The following is a 17,535-nucleotide window of genomic DNA, read 5'->3' as shown; positions in this document are numbered from 1 at the left end:
ATTAAAAATAGTCTACTGGGGCACCTAGGTAGCTCAGTCGGTTGAGTGTCTGACTGGCTCAGGTCATGATCTCACAGTTTGTGGGTTCAAGTCCTGCATCAGGCTAATGTTGTCAGTGCAGAGCCTACTTCAGATGCTCTGTTCCCTGCTCTCTCTGCCTGTCCCCTACTTGCACTCTCTCTCTCTCGAAAATAAATAAACATTAAAAAAATAAGTAGCTTACTATTGTCAGAACTATAATCAAGCAATGCCTAATGAGAGATCATATGTAAAAGGAAACTGACTTTGAGATAGACATGCATGCCTTCTTCCCCTTAAATGCTGTGTTTTGGAACTCAAAGTTAAGAATCCCAGGAGGCTTTTCAATGCACAATACAAATAGGCTACTGGCTTCCACATTTCTTTTGTTTACCCCTGAATTTGCTGACAATTTCTGAATTATTTGATTGATTCGTTTCTAGTTTACTTTTGGCACATTAGTTTGGCTTGTGTGCTCTCTAAAAGCATTTATAGGGTGCTTAATGCCTGATACTGGAACACATTCATAATGTTACAGCTCCTACTCAGGAGAACTCAGTTAAGAAAGAACAAATGGTCTCCTTCTCTCTCTCTCTCTCTCTCTCTCTCTCTCTGCTTTTGTTTGTTTGTTTGTTTGAATCTCTTTACTGCTGGCTCATGATACTATAGGGTCTGATAATCTCTCACATGCTTTTCAGTGATTGATGATCAAACCTGCTCAGTTGTTCAATCTAGCATTTTAGAGTCCTTGATACTTTTTAACAAACTCATTGGAATCAAGCCTTTGCTAGTGAATAAAATAAGTGAAGTAAAGCAATAATTTATATCAGGGCACACAAGGTTTTATCTTTGTTGCCAACTCTAGTCAAATGATGGGTAGTTTCTGTCTGAAGGATTTTGATGCTATCCCAGACTCTGTGGGAAAGACCACCAAGGTAATTGGTCATGTGTAGAAGAGTTCAAGACACATAGGAGTTAGATGATATAAGGAAGTGAAGGGAGAGGATTCCTGGCAGAGAAGCAAACATGGGCAAAAGACTAAAGGCATGGAAGAGCATGGTGTATATGGAGGGCAGAGAGGAGGGTAAAAATGCAAGAAATTCAAAGTTCCTAGAGCTAAAAGTTTCAAAATATGAAGCTGTGAGAGATGAGAATAAGGAATCAGGCAGGGTGGTCCATGCTCAGTTAAGGAGCTTGGACTTTATCCAGTTGATTAGTCCTTAGGTTTTAAGCAGGGAAATGATGGGTTTGCTTAGCATAGAGTTTTGGATAATTGTTGTAGTGATGGCTTTGGAGGAACATAAAGTTCAGCAAAGATAGGGTGGATTTTTAGGGTATTTTTTGCAGTATTCCAAGACAGATAATTTTGGCCTGAACAAGGATTGCTAATAGGAGTAAAAAAAAAAAAAATAAAGTAACATTTGGCAGGAAAATTTACACATGGCTAGGGAAGGATGAAGCAAAGAGCAAAGCTTGAAAGACTCGATGGATAGTGAACAGCACTGGTGATTTGTTAAAAACATAAAGAATTGCTAAATGTTTAGGCTAGACTATAGGACATAATACTGTAGGTCATCTGTTACTTTTTGTTGAAGATGTTCATATAAATCATTTTTTAAAATGCATGTCTCCTATTTCTGAGAGATACCAGAAAGCAAACTATGTAGGGTATGAGATCAAGGAATATTTTATATTTTGGGTGATCTCTATATCTATCTATCTATCTATCTTTTGCAATAAGAAAAAAGAGTCCATTATAAATAATAAACATAGCACAGAAAGTAAGTGTCCCCATATCACCATAAGCATGATGGTATTACTTACTGTCAAACTCAGGATGCTTTTATTAATGAGAGTTGTAGTGAGTAAAGAATTAAAATTATAATTTTTAAAAATATTTATTGATATTCTTATTATAAAACTTCTTTATAAAATAGTTATGTATAAAATACTATAAGTACAATGAAATACTAAGAATACTATCACTATAAAATAGTTATTTAAAAAACTATTTACAAAAATAAAACTCTAACAATATTTGTTTAAAAATAATAATTAAAAAAATCTTAGAATAAGAAACAAAACCAGATGGAACACCAGCACAATAAGCATAAAATGGAACTGTCCCTGGCAAACGAGAAGTCTGGTTGCTCAACTTATGAAGTCAGAAATGGACTTTATGTGCTAATTCCTGATGGAATAGTTTCATTATCTCCTTTTGTTGTTCATTCATTTCTGCTAGGGATCCAGCAGTGAATGCACAAATGTTCATGGGCTCACATTCTAGAGGCTGTCATGTAAACCCATGCTTTCCATGTTTCAGTTGTAATTCTAGCATCGTCTCTTCCATCACTGCCCTAAAAAGAGACATTGGCTGGCTCTGACTGTAGTAGAACATTCTGCTGGTTGGGAAAGTAACAATATAGGAATATACCGTGGATATATGCTGGATACATTCTGACATTTGGGCAGATCCAAAATGTTGGGGTCCATCTTAGGAGAAGCAGCTCATCAAGGCCCAAGAGGAAATTACTGCAACCTTCTGAGTTTCAAGGGATCCTCAGAATTGATGAATCCTCAGAATTTTTTTGTTTAAAATATATGGCTAGTTTGATAGAGGCAAGAATAGAATTTTGGGCCTCTGATTCTTTGGGGCAAGGTGGAATCTGTTTCTCATTAGTCCACAGGTTTTGCTCTAGTTATTATTATTTTTTATCTTTCAAAAATAGTTACTGGAAAGAAGGGAAAAAATTTCTTAAGCCCTTTTAGTATTTGGTGTCCTCCTATTTCTTAGTATGAAGTAGAAGAACTAACACTTCAGAGTCAGAAAAGTGTGCCTTAACTTTAGGCATATTAATATCCCCTGTGTGTCAAATTACTCAAGTCACCTTATGTGGTTGGGAATAATATTGTGGAGTGATGACATTGTGTGCAGGATTAAGTGAGATGATGCAAGTAAATTGCCTAGCACAGTGTTTGACAAATAGTAGGTGGCCAGTAAGTGGGAGCTAGAAGAATTATTAAGGAAAGTATAAAAGGCTTCATGTTGGTGAGGCCAGGAAACTGTCACATAGGCTCCTTTATCCTCCATTTCAGCTTCCTTCCCGTTCCTTCCCCTCCCGACCCGCACCAGCTCCTATTACCAGTACTTGGGGCTTTCATGATACGGTTAAACTATCCTCTTTTCCTGGTCTAGCATCTTTTGTTCTTGATTTATCTTCCTCATTTCCCTCCTTCCAGATTTCCTAGTCTTATAACTTATGTTTCTGCTGCTGCCTGCTATATCTAACCTTGTAAAGGTTCTGTTAATGTCATTTATGCCAAAATGTTAAAGACTAACATCATTTTCATATGCTAGTCTTGCCAGCACATAGGTCTACTTTAGTAAAGGTCAACATCATAACCTTAGAGAACAAATGCAGAACATAAGTTGGAGGTATCAGCAATAGGGACAGAGGAGATATTTTCAAAGAGAGGAATGACACTCAAAGATAACAATACAACTAACGAACAGCTAACATTTATTGGGTGTCTATTTTGCACTGAGTTTTTATATGCATTGCCTCACTGAACTCTCACAACTAATAAATTCTGTACTATTATCATTGCTATTTTTCTGATGAGGAAAATGCAGCCTGAAAGGGTAAAGCAAATTGATGAAAGTTATATACACCTAGTAAGTAGAGAAGACAGGTTTGGAATTCAAGTCCATCAAACATCACTATCTCTCTCATGCAATCACTTACAAGCTAAATTTTCATGAAGACAGATAGCTCTGTGCTCTTCCTATCATTTGCTAGAGCCTAGTGCAGTGCTTGACACATAATAAACAGTAATTGTTGGTGCATGAATTAATGAATAGGTATCTATTCTATCATAGCCTCCTCTTTATTTACCTCACTAGAATCACCTTTTGCTTGGAGGCTCTCCCTTGTCCAATATTTCAAAACTCTGAGCTTCCAGTAGTCCATGTACACCATTCTGTTTCCTGATTTCATATCTCTAACTTGCTGTCCTATCCACCTGCAATTCTTCCTTTCCCCAGAGGTCTCTCAGTTAACTTCCACCGAGCCTGTAACACAGAGCTCAGGAGTGGTCTACTTCCATAAATCTTTCCATTTCTCTGACCTCTCCTCCTATCCTCTTCCTCACTGTCTCCTTTCCTCTTGCCACCATGGCCCAACTTGACAGGGTTCCTTCCATGTCTGTGTCTTCCACTAGACCATGGTGTATTTGAAGGTAGATGTCTGGCATATTTCTGTATCATTTTTTTGCACCTAACATATTTTTCTTCTGACACTTCTCTAAAGTTTATTTATTTGTTTTGAGATGGGCGAGGGATAGAGAGAGGGAGAGAGAGAATCTCAAGTAGGCCCTATGGTGTCAGCACAGAGCCAGACGAGGAGCTCAAACTCATAAACCATGAGATAATACCTAAGCTAAAACCAAGAGTCAGACACTGAGCCACCCAGGTGCCCCTCTTCTGACATATTTTATATGGTTCTGGCTTAGCCAAGTGTATCAATTCTAAGGTGCTTTTTTTTCATATTTTAACATCTTTGAAATTGGGATACATCTTTCAGTTGATGGAATCTTAAAATTATAATTGACAGTGTTTTTTTCTGACTTAGTAGAAAAAGAAGAGTTGATTGAGTCCTACAATCAATGGCAGCTTTGAGTTAACATAATGCAGTACTAGATAATAAATAAAGGTTATACGAATGAAGGAATGAATAGCAATCATAGCCCTCCTCAAATCATATTATTATTCCTACTTACAACCTAGCACCACAGACAGTGTGGCAGGGCCACAGTTGAGCATCGTTCTTTACTTATGCTGAACTTTCCTAGTACAAGTAAGACAGGCAATAAACTCCCTCAAATTATTCCTAAGCATTTCTTTCTGGAATTACATGATTTGTTCCATATGCTTGTCTTTTAGGTGAAATTGATCTTCAAATTCTTTCCAAAGTGCAGGCTCAATATCCAGGAATTCATATCAACAATGAAGTTGTTGAGCCAAGTGGTGAGCAAATTGCCAAGTACAAAGGTACCTGTAACCCATGGTGTTGTGTGTCAAATCCTATCCCAAATGGCTTATCATTCCAAATATGTCCCCTCAATCATTAACAACACAATTGCTGTGATATATTCTTTGTAAGCTTACTGGGAAAAGAACATATTTAATTTTTTTTCTTGACAGATATGACTAACACCTCAGAAATATGAACAGTGAATAATTAGACTTCCTTTTTTACCGACTTTTCATCTATTCCCTGGTTATCAGCTATTATCGTTGATGTTTTTTCTTAGAGACAGAGTCATTAATTCATTAATAAATATTTAAACAGAATCCTTGCTCTTAAAGAACTTGTGTTTAATGGATTATAACAGGAGTCAGCAAACTTCTCTGAAAAAACACACAGTCAACATCTTAGACATAGAAGGCCACATGATCTCTGTCACCACTAATCAACTCTACTAATCAACTCTGCACAAAGGCAGCCATAGATGATACTGATAAACTGAGTGTTCATATGTTCCAATAAAACTTTATTTATAAACATTAAAATTTGAATTTTATATCATTTTCACATATCATGAAGTATTATTCGTCCTTTGATTTTATTCAGCCATTTTAAAGTGTAACGACATGAGATATAAAAGATAGGCATAAAGTCAGGAAGTACAGTAGTATATATATTTTAGCTTGTAGTCCATTTAGAAATAGGGGGTGGACCAGATATAGTCCACGGACCATCGTCTGCTGACTCCTGGGTTACAGAATCATATCACTTGTTTTCCATTGATAAAATTCACCAGTTGATTCCTCATCAACACAGAGATAATGTAACCTATGTCTGATAAGTGTTCTCATTATTTCTTACTGACTCTTTCTTTCATCTCTAATTTCATTTAACACTAGAAAAAAAATCAGTATGAACTCTGGTCTTCCAGAGCTACATAAAAAAGAAAAATGTGCTTTATATCTGTTATGTATATAACATTGATTGCATTAAAATTCGAAATGGAAATGGATTCTGCATTTGCAATTAAAATTGATGGTGTGCCACCTCTTCCCTGTATTTTAGAGCTTGTAGCCAAGACATCAAACCTTGAGAACATAAAGTTTGTTTGGCATAAAGAGACATCATCTGAATATCAAAACAGAATCACAGAGAAAAAAGAAATTCAGAAGTGGGACTTTATTCATATGATTCAGGTAAGAAATATTTATTGTTGTATATTCTCAGAAAGGAGATTTTTCAGAAATATGTATGAAGAGTGCCTAATATTATACCTTTAGGAAGAAAAATGAAAATCTGATTTCTGATTTTACAAGTGAACATTATCTGTCCAAAATGAGGATAAAAATGTTTATAATACTAAGAGATTCACTCTAACACTCAAAAAGCTAGTTTTTTATACTTGAAATACTTTATAGTTTTTTTTTTTCAATGTTGGTTTAATTAACTTTGTAGGATTGAAAGTTCATAGGTAGGTTTGAGGACAGTAGAGTGTAACATATCCTAGCATAGTTCTTCAGTAGTTCTAATGGTCTGGATGGGACTCTGATGTCCCAGAGTTTTTCTGAATCCTCTTGCTTTTGTCTTATGTTGGTGACCTGGCTAATGTGCATGTAACTGAAGGGGCATGTTAGATGATTTGTCATGTCAATAAAGTTTACTAATACAGTCAGCCATTCAGTAGGAATTTATTTCCATAATCCAGCACTGATAGCGTATTTCTTAGAAATACACTAGAGTATGTCTTGGAAAGGACATGACTATTCATTATATGGTATGGGGACACAATTACGAGAATCACTGATATTTCTGGATAGCATATGGGTGTATAATCTTTGGGTGTTGAATACCATTAGAAAATGTGTGTACTTTAGAAATACCAATATTAACAGCAAGAGACTTCTTTCTTTCTATAGTCCATAAGTTCAGTCATCCCAAGGGAATAAACTTATAAGAAACCCAAGGAAGAAATGACTCTAACATTGGCATATCCAAGCAGTCCTACACCTCTGCTCTCCTAGCTGACAAAATCTTTTACCTATAAGGGAGCACGTAAATTGTCCAGCAAGCGTATAATGTTTCTCTATCAGACTTACTTTCCTATTTCCTCATATATCTATTTCATACCTCCTTCTCTCTCCCTACACTTCCTGTAACCCCTCCCTCATGATTCATTCCTAACTGATGACCTTACTTCATACTGTATAGTGAAAAGTGAAATCATTAGATGGAAAGTCATCTTTTACCCTCCAAATTTACAAACATAGCTGCTCCTGTACCTACCATCTTTTTCTTTCATCTTATTATAAAAGTGTCTTTTTATCAAAAGCCAATCTCTCCACTTGTGCTATGGATTCAGTTCTTTACCTGTTATAAAATGTTACAGCTTTAGAGATCATTCTCCCATTTCTCTCAAAATTTGCACATGTCTTCTTTCTTAGAGCAATTCTGCTTGCTCTGCATTACTATACTATTCTATTTCTCTATCTTCTTCTCTGTCTACTCTGCATTTTATGGGTTATATTTTTGTCTCTTCATTGCTCCCTATAGTCTTAACACTCTCATGACATTCTTTCAACTTAATACTCACAGTTAACTTCAGAGATCTTAGTGTCTATTAGATCAAATTTCAAAGAATCTGTTATGGGCCACCTCCTCTTTTTTAGCCAGGTCACATCATAGACTGTTAGGCATCTTATGGATTAGATTATGTATCTGGGTATCTCTCCCCCTGTGAACAGCATGGAATGACATGAGACTTACTATGGCCCCGAAGCAGCATTGGCCATGTGCAGGTCCATTTTATCTCATTAATTCATGTGAGAGGGACACAGTTTAAGTTGTATTTGCTTTATGCAGTAAATTCTGTCATGGGCATCTACATAATATATTGAATTCTTGTCCAAGAGAGATGGAGATGAGATATAAGAAGTAAGTGTCTGTGGGAGTAGATTCCCAGGATGCAAGCTCTGGGGAAAATTTTCCACCGTCAGTGTATTCCAAGCTCTACCTGTATTGAATAAAAAGGCCTCTCCCTGTGCTTCACCAGATATTTTCCAGAGTTATTTAAAAGTGGTGGGTTGACCCCTAGCACCTTGTGACCAAGCATGTAACCTCATGCTTTATTCAGTCCATTTTCCTAGAGAATCTGTCAACATCAGAGCCTGCCATATTTTCTGTGATTTTAAAAAAGCATTTGTGAGCATATGGTGAAGCTAGTGCAAAGGGCTTAATTTTAAAGCAACGTTCCATGAAATGGGGTCTGTTTTTATGGTGCCAGCACTATCTTCTCCCATAAGAACTATAATTCACAAAATATAGAGTACGCATAGAATCAATGCCCCCATGTGGAGAGGAGACTAAGTATCTCCAGCTATAAATGTCTGTGTTATTGAAGCCAGAAAGAGTAAATTTAAAGCAACTTGACTGTAATTGAGCAAATAGCATAGTTTTCCCTTTTCCCTAATATTTTATCACATTATTACTCTCTCTTTCCATATAACCTCTTTAATATTTAAAGTGTTTTGTTGAGTAAAAATCTACTCAATTTGAAAATCAAACTTTCTAGTGAATATCTAGCCCAAGTAACAAAGACATTGATATAGAAAAGTGTCTAATTTCTCCTTTCCTTCATTTCTAGATGCTGTATTATGTAAAAGATATCCCAGCTACCCTGAAATTCTTCCATAGTCTCTTAGCTACCAATGCCAAGATTCTCATTATTCTTGTGTCAGGTAAATTTTTTACATTCATCCTGAATTTTTAAACAGCAAAAGTACATATGTGCTTAGATATATGTATTTGAAGGCAGCTGCTATATTTTGTCTTTATTATGAAATTCTTGACTTGGCTTCTGATCATAGTCAATTAATACAGTATTCAGAAAGTCCTTCACGATGGTTCTCAATATAGGGAGTTTAATGGAATTAAATGTCTATTTACACCTTTCTCTTGGGGAAAATTTGTCTTTATTGTCTCTATATAAATTCTTTATATAACATGGAGCAAATAGCACTAATAGGAATTTTTTTAATGAGACTGAAAATAGTAAATATTTCTGTTTACCTCCTTTTTGTTTCTTGAATATCTCTTTTCCTTCTATGGTGTTTATTAATACATAAATACAGGCTTAAATATTTGGGATGCTTTCATATTTGATTAATTTGCATTTCTAGAGCTATTGCCAATATTGTTCATGATAGATTTTCTCAAATAACCAAAAATTGTTCACTTATTTTGTGTTATTATTTTCCAAAGAAGGCATTTGATCATGTCATGTTGCTCCCACTATATAATAAGTACCACACAGAAAATGTAAGCAAACATGTTAATAAATGAAACACTGACACTGTCGAGTTCATTATTTCACTACTTATTTCATTCAGCATTCTTTGTGGATTGTGCACACAGTGGGAGTCAGGTTGATTCTACATATACAAGAGTCTTTATCTTCCTAAACTTATATCAGACCCCATACTCAAAACCATAACTCACAAAATTCATCTACTCTTAAATATGAGGAATGACTTTAAAGATGGCAAGCTTGCCTGTTGCTTGTAATCCTAGGCTTGAACTCATGTGGCAGTTTTGCAAATGAGAGCTCCGCCATACAATCTCTTCCCCAAAGGAACATTTTGATAAACTATTTTTATCTCTGGTTGGTTAAAAATACCCATTTATGTGGGAGAGTTCTATCTTCCCATTTAGAAGGGCTTATGTAAACCGGATGCTTCCTACTAACCTCTCTCCAAATTAAGACACTTGGATAAAACCTTTATAGTACATTTAGGAAATGTAAAAATTAGTTGTCACCATTGAGGGCAGTCTATTCTTGATAATCTGTATCAATAGTGAAGAGAAAGTGTTACAGACAGAAACAGCAATTTATCCAGAAGTCATGTATGTTTGATTTTAGGATATATTTCATATCAATAGCATATCCACTCTTATTTATATTTTGTTTACTCTTAAATATTTTCAGAAGTGAAGTATTTTAACGTCAGAAAGCAGTTTTCTATGAGTCTATTTCTACCAATAGGAAAAAAACAGACTAAGGTTTAGAAAGTGGCATGAGTAGTCTACAAGCAACTGAGAATTGACTAAGTGCCCTTACAAATACAGTATTCTGCTCACTATCTCATGAACATATTAATACAATCCATGGCTTGTTGGCATCAAGAAATATGCAAACCAAAACAGCCACAGTGAAATGTATGACGACACATGCAGCAAGAATGCTGAGGCACTTCCTAGCTGTGTGAACTTGGTCTGTTAGCCTTCGTTTATTCCAGGGCTATTTCTGGATAATCATACCTACATTACATTGCATCTATGTATATATGTGGTTCATATGTACTATGTGTATGTACATTAATGGGGAAAAAAATCAAAGAAAGGGAGTAAAGACTCAACTATCAGTGAGCTTTTTCTTAAAAAAGTATTTTGAATCAAAAGTTACTCAGTCTGTGTAGTTTGATTTTACTAAGTTTGTATTTTACTACCTTTGTCTTTATGCAGTAAACAACTCTTCATTACTGTACCAAGCATGGGAGACAGGTATCCCAAAGAAGAAAAAATTGTTCACAGATACTGTTCCTAAACATAAGAATGTAACAAATAACAAATGTCCAACTATTAAAGGGACTCTAAAGACCCCTACCTCTATCACATACACTTTTTTTTCTTTTTTCTTTTTTTGTGGCTAGCAGCTAGGTTTGAGAATGCTCAACGGGTCATATGAGGTGACTGAGCAACTTACCCCCTCATCCCTGTATAAAAACCATTGCTCTAAACTGCCCTTCTCAGTCCAAACTATGATTCTTGAAGCCCCACTCTCCATATTTGCCTTATAAAAACATTCATTAAATTTGAATATTGCCCTAAAACTTGGAACACACGCACATCAAAATGGTTCACATTAAGTTCTGTTCTTATCTAGCTTCTTGCAGTCACTTTCTAAGTAGACTTTGCTTCATAATTACCTGGAAGTGAAAAAGCCTGTTTGTGTATTATCTTTGTTTCAGGGCAGTACTATAGCTGTCCATAGTATATCCATAGCTACAGTTCAATGCAGAAAATTGATTGCTCATTATAGACAGATTCAGACAAGCCTGGAACTAGTCACTAAATTAAATTTCTAAGAATACTCATCTAGATAATATCTAGGCAGATAATGGTATGTCTGGATTATTATCTTGCTCCAAAGGGTTGTCTTAAATATGCTACATAACTAAGGCTTTTTCCTGTCTATTTCAGTCAGACAACTGACCTGTTACTAAATTGACAATGTATTTCTCTGAATAGACTGAATTACTGTTTCCTGAGTACCATAGACACCCACCTTTGCAATTTATTAGATCATAAGATAATGAAATATGGTGTCAGTTTCTAGATTTAATTATACAGAGACCTAGGATGGCTATATGCACCATGTGTACCAAGGTATTATGTGCGTTCAGCCATATTCAAAACAGTACATAGCCTGTGTTCTCAGTTCCTTGTTGGCTGCACAGTATAGCTGTTGTGTAGATTTGGTTCATGCAGCTTGTATTGAGTTCTTACAGTCAGTCACTGGTAGGCTATGAAGGATGCAGATGACTATTACTTTTTTTCTGCCTTTGAATGGCTCCTAACTAATGGAGGACTGAGACATGGAAATACTTGGAGCAGTATGCTAAGTGTGTTATCAGAGACATATGGGGAGTTTCAGGAGAGCTCCTTGAGAGCAGGAGTTCTGTCTCTTTGGCACCTAGAAGACAGACACTCAATAAATATCTGAATTGAACTGAATAAATTATTTTTTTAATGTTTTTATTTTTATTTTTTGAGACAGAGAGAGACAGAGCATGAGCAGGGGAGGGGCAGAGAGAAAGGGAGATACAGAATCCGAAGCAGGCTCCAGGCCCTGAGCTGTCAGCACAGAGCCTGACGCAGGGCTCGAACTCACAGACTGTGAGATCATGACCTGAGCTGAAGTTGGACGCTTAACCGACTGAGCCACCCAGGCGCCCCCTGAATAAATTATTTAATAACAATTTATTAGAGCTGCCTTATAATATTCTAAACTACTAGTTCTGAATGTCTTTCTACAAAAGAGAGTATGTTTTAGCTAAAACCTACTACATGACAGACATGGAATCAGAGGATATATTAAGTTCTGGAGATCTATACATATGTTTAATAAACAGGAATAAAAGACTCAACAAAAAAGCTACACATACACACATACTCTCACACATACTACAGTGTATGCTGAAACAGGCAGACAAAAGTGATGAAGGGTAGGCAAGTGAAACTCATTAGGAAAAGAAAGAGAAATTGAGGGGCGCCTGGGTGGCGCAGTCGGTTAAGCGTCCGACTTCAGCCAGGTCACGATCTCGCGGTCCAGGAGTTCGAGCCCCGCGTCAGGCTCTGGGCTGATGGCTCAGAGCCTGGAGCCTGTTTCCGATTCTGTGTCTCCCTCTCTCTCTGCCCCTCCCCCGTTCATGCTCTGTCTCTCTCTGTCCCAAAAATGAATAAACGTTGAAAAAAAAAAAAAAAAAGAAAGAGAAATTGATATCGTAATTAAATGACAGAGTTTACTGGTCACCCTGTTAGAATACATGTTGCTTGAGGGAAGAGAGGCTTTCCTCTGTGTTCCTTAGTAGCCCAGCTCAATAAATATTCATTTAATTATAAGAAGCAGAAGTTCCTGGTTATACAAAGATAAAATATTTGATTTGGGTATGAAAAGGAAGAGAAGGACAAAGTGGATTTTTAAAGTGAGTATCTCACACTAAAATGATATCGGGGGCACTTGGGTGGCTCAGTCAGTTGAGCATCTGACTTCAGCTCAGGTCATGATCTCACAGCTCAAAGGCTCCTGCGTTCGGGGCCCCCATAGGGCTCTGTGCTGACAGCTCAGAGCCTGGAGCCTGCTTCAGATTCTGTGTCCCTTTCTTGCTCTGCCCCTCCCCCACTCACACATGCACTCTCTCTCTCTCTCTTTCTCAAGAATAAATAATCCTTCAAAAATATTTTTTAATGATATCAGTAGCACAGTTTTCTTCAAATATAGTAGCCAGGCATTAGTTGAGAGAGTTGCTAATTAAAACGCAACTTTTCTGGTTAAGGAGTATTAGCCAGAAGGAGACAGTTTTGGGTTTTGTTTGTTTGTTGTCCTTCCCTCTCCATACCTGACTAAGGAAGGAGGCAAATCATGGTATGTTATTTTTAATACAATGGGGAAAAAAGAATCTCATTTATATCATGTTGGAGACAAAAGTAACACCATATGTTGTGCCCACCAAGAGCCATTATGATAACTCATCAGTTAGAAACTGTATAATTGCTCAGCTCAGAAATGGCATCAACTCACACAACACTGACACCAGCAAATTTTCTGCAATCAGTGTTTGGATTGTTTTGTTTTTTTTTTTCCCTCTGGCAGGTTAAAAATAAAAAATAATGATAATAGAGCCTCTCCTCAACCACTGAAATATTTACTTTCTTGTGAAGTCTTATTGGTAGGCAAATTCTTACTTGGGCAGATGATCACTCTCTTTGGAATGAAAGAATTTTTAATACATAATTGTAACCCTAATTTTTTCCCCACTGGACTGAGGTTTCTTTTTTTTTCCTGCTTAATTCCAGTTGTACCTTGTAGAGAATACCCTGCAATTATTGCTCCCTCTTCTGAAGTATTAGTAGAATGTCAACTATCTAGACTATTTAAATTTTACCATTTCCTGCCTTGGATAGTCTCTTTTGTTGAAGTCAGTTAGGAGACTTTAGACTAGTCCATTGATGAAGGCCAGGGGTCTTTGAGCATCCAATAATTTTATGCAGAATATGCATATATATTGTTTGTGTACTTTTCTGGAGAGTTAACTATTTCATTAGACCACAAAAGAGGTTTGGGAACCAAAATACCTTAAGCCTTTGAAATCTTCACTAATAATCCTGGAAGCTCACAGAAAATATAGGCTTTCCCTTACATTGCTTTGGCCAGGTCCAACTTAATTTCCAAACACTTCAGCGATGTTTATTTATGTTATGTTATGTTATGTGCCTGTCATGGTTCTCAGTATCTTTACTTATTCTTGCCCCAATTCTATAAATAAATTCTATTATTATCCCTATTTTGCAGATAATAAAACTGAGGCAAAGTTTCATAAAGCTACTCAGAGGAAGAGCCAGGCTTCATATTTAGGCAGTTGGGCTTTAGAGACCTTCTTAATTACTATACACTGTATCAACTGTGTATATAACATCCCATTATTACATGCATGTATTAGAGGCTCCATAAATAGATGCTCATTTGTGTTAATTTATTAGTAGTATAGATTTCCAAAGAGCAAGCTTGCTTTTTTCAAGATTACAACCAGTGAAAATACATTATCAAACTAATTCCATATAATATTCATTTATTTTGTAAGTACTTATTACTCATCTGCCACGTGCTTAATGTTGTGCAGCAATTCACTTCAATTATCTCATTTAATAACTGTAGTTCCATGTGAAGTAAGTATGGTTATCCCCACTTTACAGATGAGAAAACTAAGGTTCTGAGAGACTAAATAATGAATCTCATCTTATTCATGAAGTGTCAAAAGTACATTCCAACCTGTGTTTCTCTTTCAGAGGCTGCATCTTTTAGCTTCTACACTGGGCTGGGTTTTCAATTAAACATAATAGACATTGCTAAAACATCTTCTAAAGCTGGCAACAAAATTTCTAAGAATCAGCCTCATTTTTCACAGTCCAAGGCAGCATCTTAGAAGTGGAGACATAAGAGGCTACCTCATCTTCCTTTTGAGAAAATCATGATTGTATTTATTGTGCTCTTTCTTTCTATTTCAGTTATTAACCTTAGATCCTCTCCTCTGAATGCAAGACTCACATAAACAACTGCCTTCCTCCAATCACCAATGGAATATCCAATAGAGATATCAATAGATATCTCATATTTACATGTCCAAAACCAGACCCTGATGATACATTTTAGACTGCTCCTACTTCAATCTTCCCATTTCCAACAATGATAGTTCTCTCTTTTCAGGTGCTTGGGTCAAAATCATTGGGGTCATCACTGACTCTTTGTTTTCACTCACACCCAGTATCCAAATTGTTGGCAAATCTCACTGGATCTAGGAGCATAATAATAAAAAAAAATCGAACCACTTCTCATCGCCTCCAACTTACTATCATCTGTCACCCAGATTATGCCATAGCTTCCTTACTGTTCTCCCAGTTTCTGCCCATATTCCCCCTATAATCTATTCTCATGTGTGTGACCAAGTGAACTTATTAAAATGTAAATCAGGTTAAGTCACTCTAATGTTGTGTTGTCCAATATGAAAGCCACATTTGGCTATTGAAATTGGTATTTAAGTGAGCTGCAATGCAATAAAACTTAAAAATCATTTCCTTGATCACACTAGCTGCAGTTCAAATGCTCCTTAGCCACAGATGGTTGGTGGCTACCATACTGGACAACACAGATATAGAACATGTTCATCAACACAGAAAGTTCTATCAAACAGCACTACAATGGCTTCACATCTCGCCCACATGATTTGGCACCTTATCTACTCCCCCGACCACTCATCCAACCTGTCTCCTTCTACTCTCCCCCTTGCTCACTCAATTCCAATCTCACTGGTTCCCTGACTAGTGTTTAACATGCCAAGCATGCTCCTGTCTCAGGTCCTTTGTAGTTGCTCTTCTCTCTACCTAAAGTAGAGAGATTATTCCCTCTGATATCTACATGGTTTGTTGTCATGGGGTGCCTGGGTGGCTCAGTCAGTTAAGCATCCAACTTTGGCTTAGGTCATGATCTCACAGTTCATGAGTTCAAGCCCCGCATCAGGCTCTGTGCTGACAGGTCAGAGCCTGGAACCTGCTTTGATTCTGCGTCTCCCTCTCTCTCTGCCCCTTCTTGCTCATGCTTTCTTTCTCTCTCAAAAATAAACATTTAAAAAAATAATAATAATACATGGTTAGTTGTCATGTCTCTGCCCAAATGTCACATTATTACAGAGACTTTCTGTGACCACCTATATAAAACAGCAATCCATCCAACTCTTTGACCTTCCTTATTCCTTGCTCTAATTTGTTTTTTATTAGCACTTAGCAGCATCTGATATGTGATTTATTTACTTGTGTATTTAACTTTCTTTCTCCCTGCTGTGTACTCCTTAAATTAAGCTACCCAAAGGAAAGAATATTTGTTTATTTGACTGATTTATTCTAAACATCTACTATACTGACTGCTAAAGTAGGTAAATGAAAATAAGAATAAATGAAAGCATGAACTTTGTTCTGTCACACAGGAACCAGTGGCTGGGACAAGCTGTGGAAAAAGTACCGATCCCGCTTACCCCAATATGACCTCTGCCAATATGTGACATCGTCTGACCTCTCTCAGATGCTGGACAAATTGGGGATTAAGTATGAATGTTATGACCTTCTGTCCACCATGGACATATCTGATTGTTTTATTGATGGCAATGAAAATGGTGACCTGCTTTGGGATTTTTTGACAGAAACCTGCAACTTTAATACAACAGCACCACCTGATCTCAAAGCAGAAATTATGAAAGATCTGCAAGAGTCTGAATTCAGTATAAAGAAAGAGGGAAAGGTTCTTTTTAATAACAGTCTGAGTTTCATAGTGGTTGAAGCATAAATATCAATTATGAAACTGTATTCAAAAAGTTGTATTTCGAATAATGTTGATCACTTATTTCTATATTAAAATTACAAACACATCTTCTAATATAAATAGACAATTTTGTCTTATATATAAAACTTAGAGAGTTCCAAGAAATTCTCAGATTTCCATGAAGAATCATATATGATACTGTTGGTCTTACCCCATTCCTTCTCCAGGTCAAGAGGCCACATTCAGGCTAAATATAGGATAAGCTGGAAAAATGAGCCAACTAAGTTTCACTGGCCTATTGACCAGAAAATTCTTTCCATTTGTTGATTGTACTGGAATTTACCAAAATTTTAATAAAACATGTGCTGTGGATTCTTTATATACTAAGAAAGTATATATTTATTGATATATAAGAAAAAGTATATGTTTATTGATTTTTCCTCTTTTGTGAAGAATTGTCTGTGCACATTCCTCTAGTAGTTTCTATCTTGTTGTTATTGATTACTAAAAGTTAGCACCTTAGGATATTACAAAATTAATTCTTTTTCATGTGTTCTGTTTCTTTCCATTTTGTTTTCTCTTTTATCTTTATTGTTTACCTCTTTATCTTTGATTTTATAGTGTTTTGTTTTTTGAAAAGCTGAAGTTTTTCTATTTTATTCAGTCAGCTTTCAGAGTTTTTTCCTTTCTTATTTTCTGGGTTTCTGACACGTTTTAAAAGGCCTTCTTAAAGCAAGCTTTTGGAATATTAACATATTTAATTACAAAAAATTACAATTTCACTTTTTTTTTCTAAAAATAAATCTTTGTGTAGGAAGCTGGGAAGATTGCAGAACAGAAGGACCC

General features: G+C 36.2%; 1 protein-coding gene across 1 annotated transcript in view; it reads left to right on the top strand.

The window, feature by feature from the left end:
* The window catches only part of HNMT (histamine N-methyltransferase), a 46,309-nt gene extending 29,229 nt beyond the window's left edge, over positions 1–17,080 (top strand). Inside the window, exons 3-6 of the mRNA XM_047085462.1 lie at positions 4,961–5,068; positions 6,111–6,241; positions 8,686–8,779; positions 16,358–17,080. Of these exons, the coding sequence (XP_046941418.1) occupies positions 4,961–5,068; positions 6,111–6,241; positions 8,686–8,779; positions 16,358–16,713 (689 nt within the window). The 3' untranslated portion in view covers positions 16,714–17,080. The remainder of the gene's footprint in view (positions 1–4,960; positions 5,069–6,110; positions 6,242–8,685; positions 8,780–16,357) is intronic.
* Positions 17,081–17,535: the final 455 nt, after the last annotated feature.

This window comes from Lynx rufus, unplaced genomic scaffold (genome assembly GCF_022079265.1).
Source record: "Lynx rufus isolate CCGP_SWC_20201006 ecotype Redwood Valley unplaced genomic scaffold, mLynRuf1.p SCAF_2, whole genome shotgun sequence".
Taxonomy (NCBI): Eukaryota; Metazoa; Chordata; class Mammalia; order Carnivora; family Felidae; genus Lynx; species Lynx rufus.
This window is presented reverse-complemented; position numbering and strand designations above follow the sequence as displayed.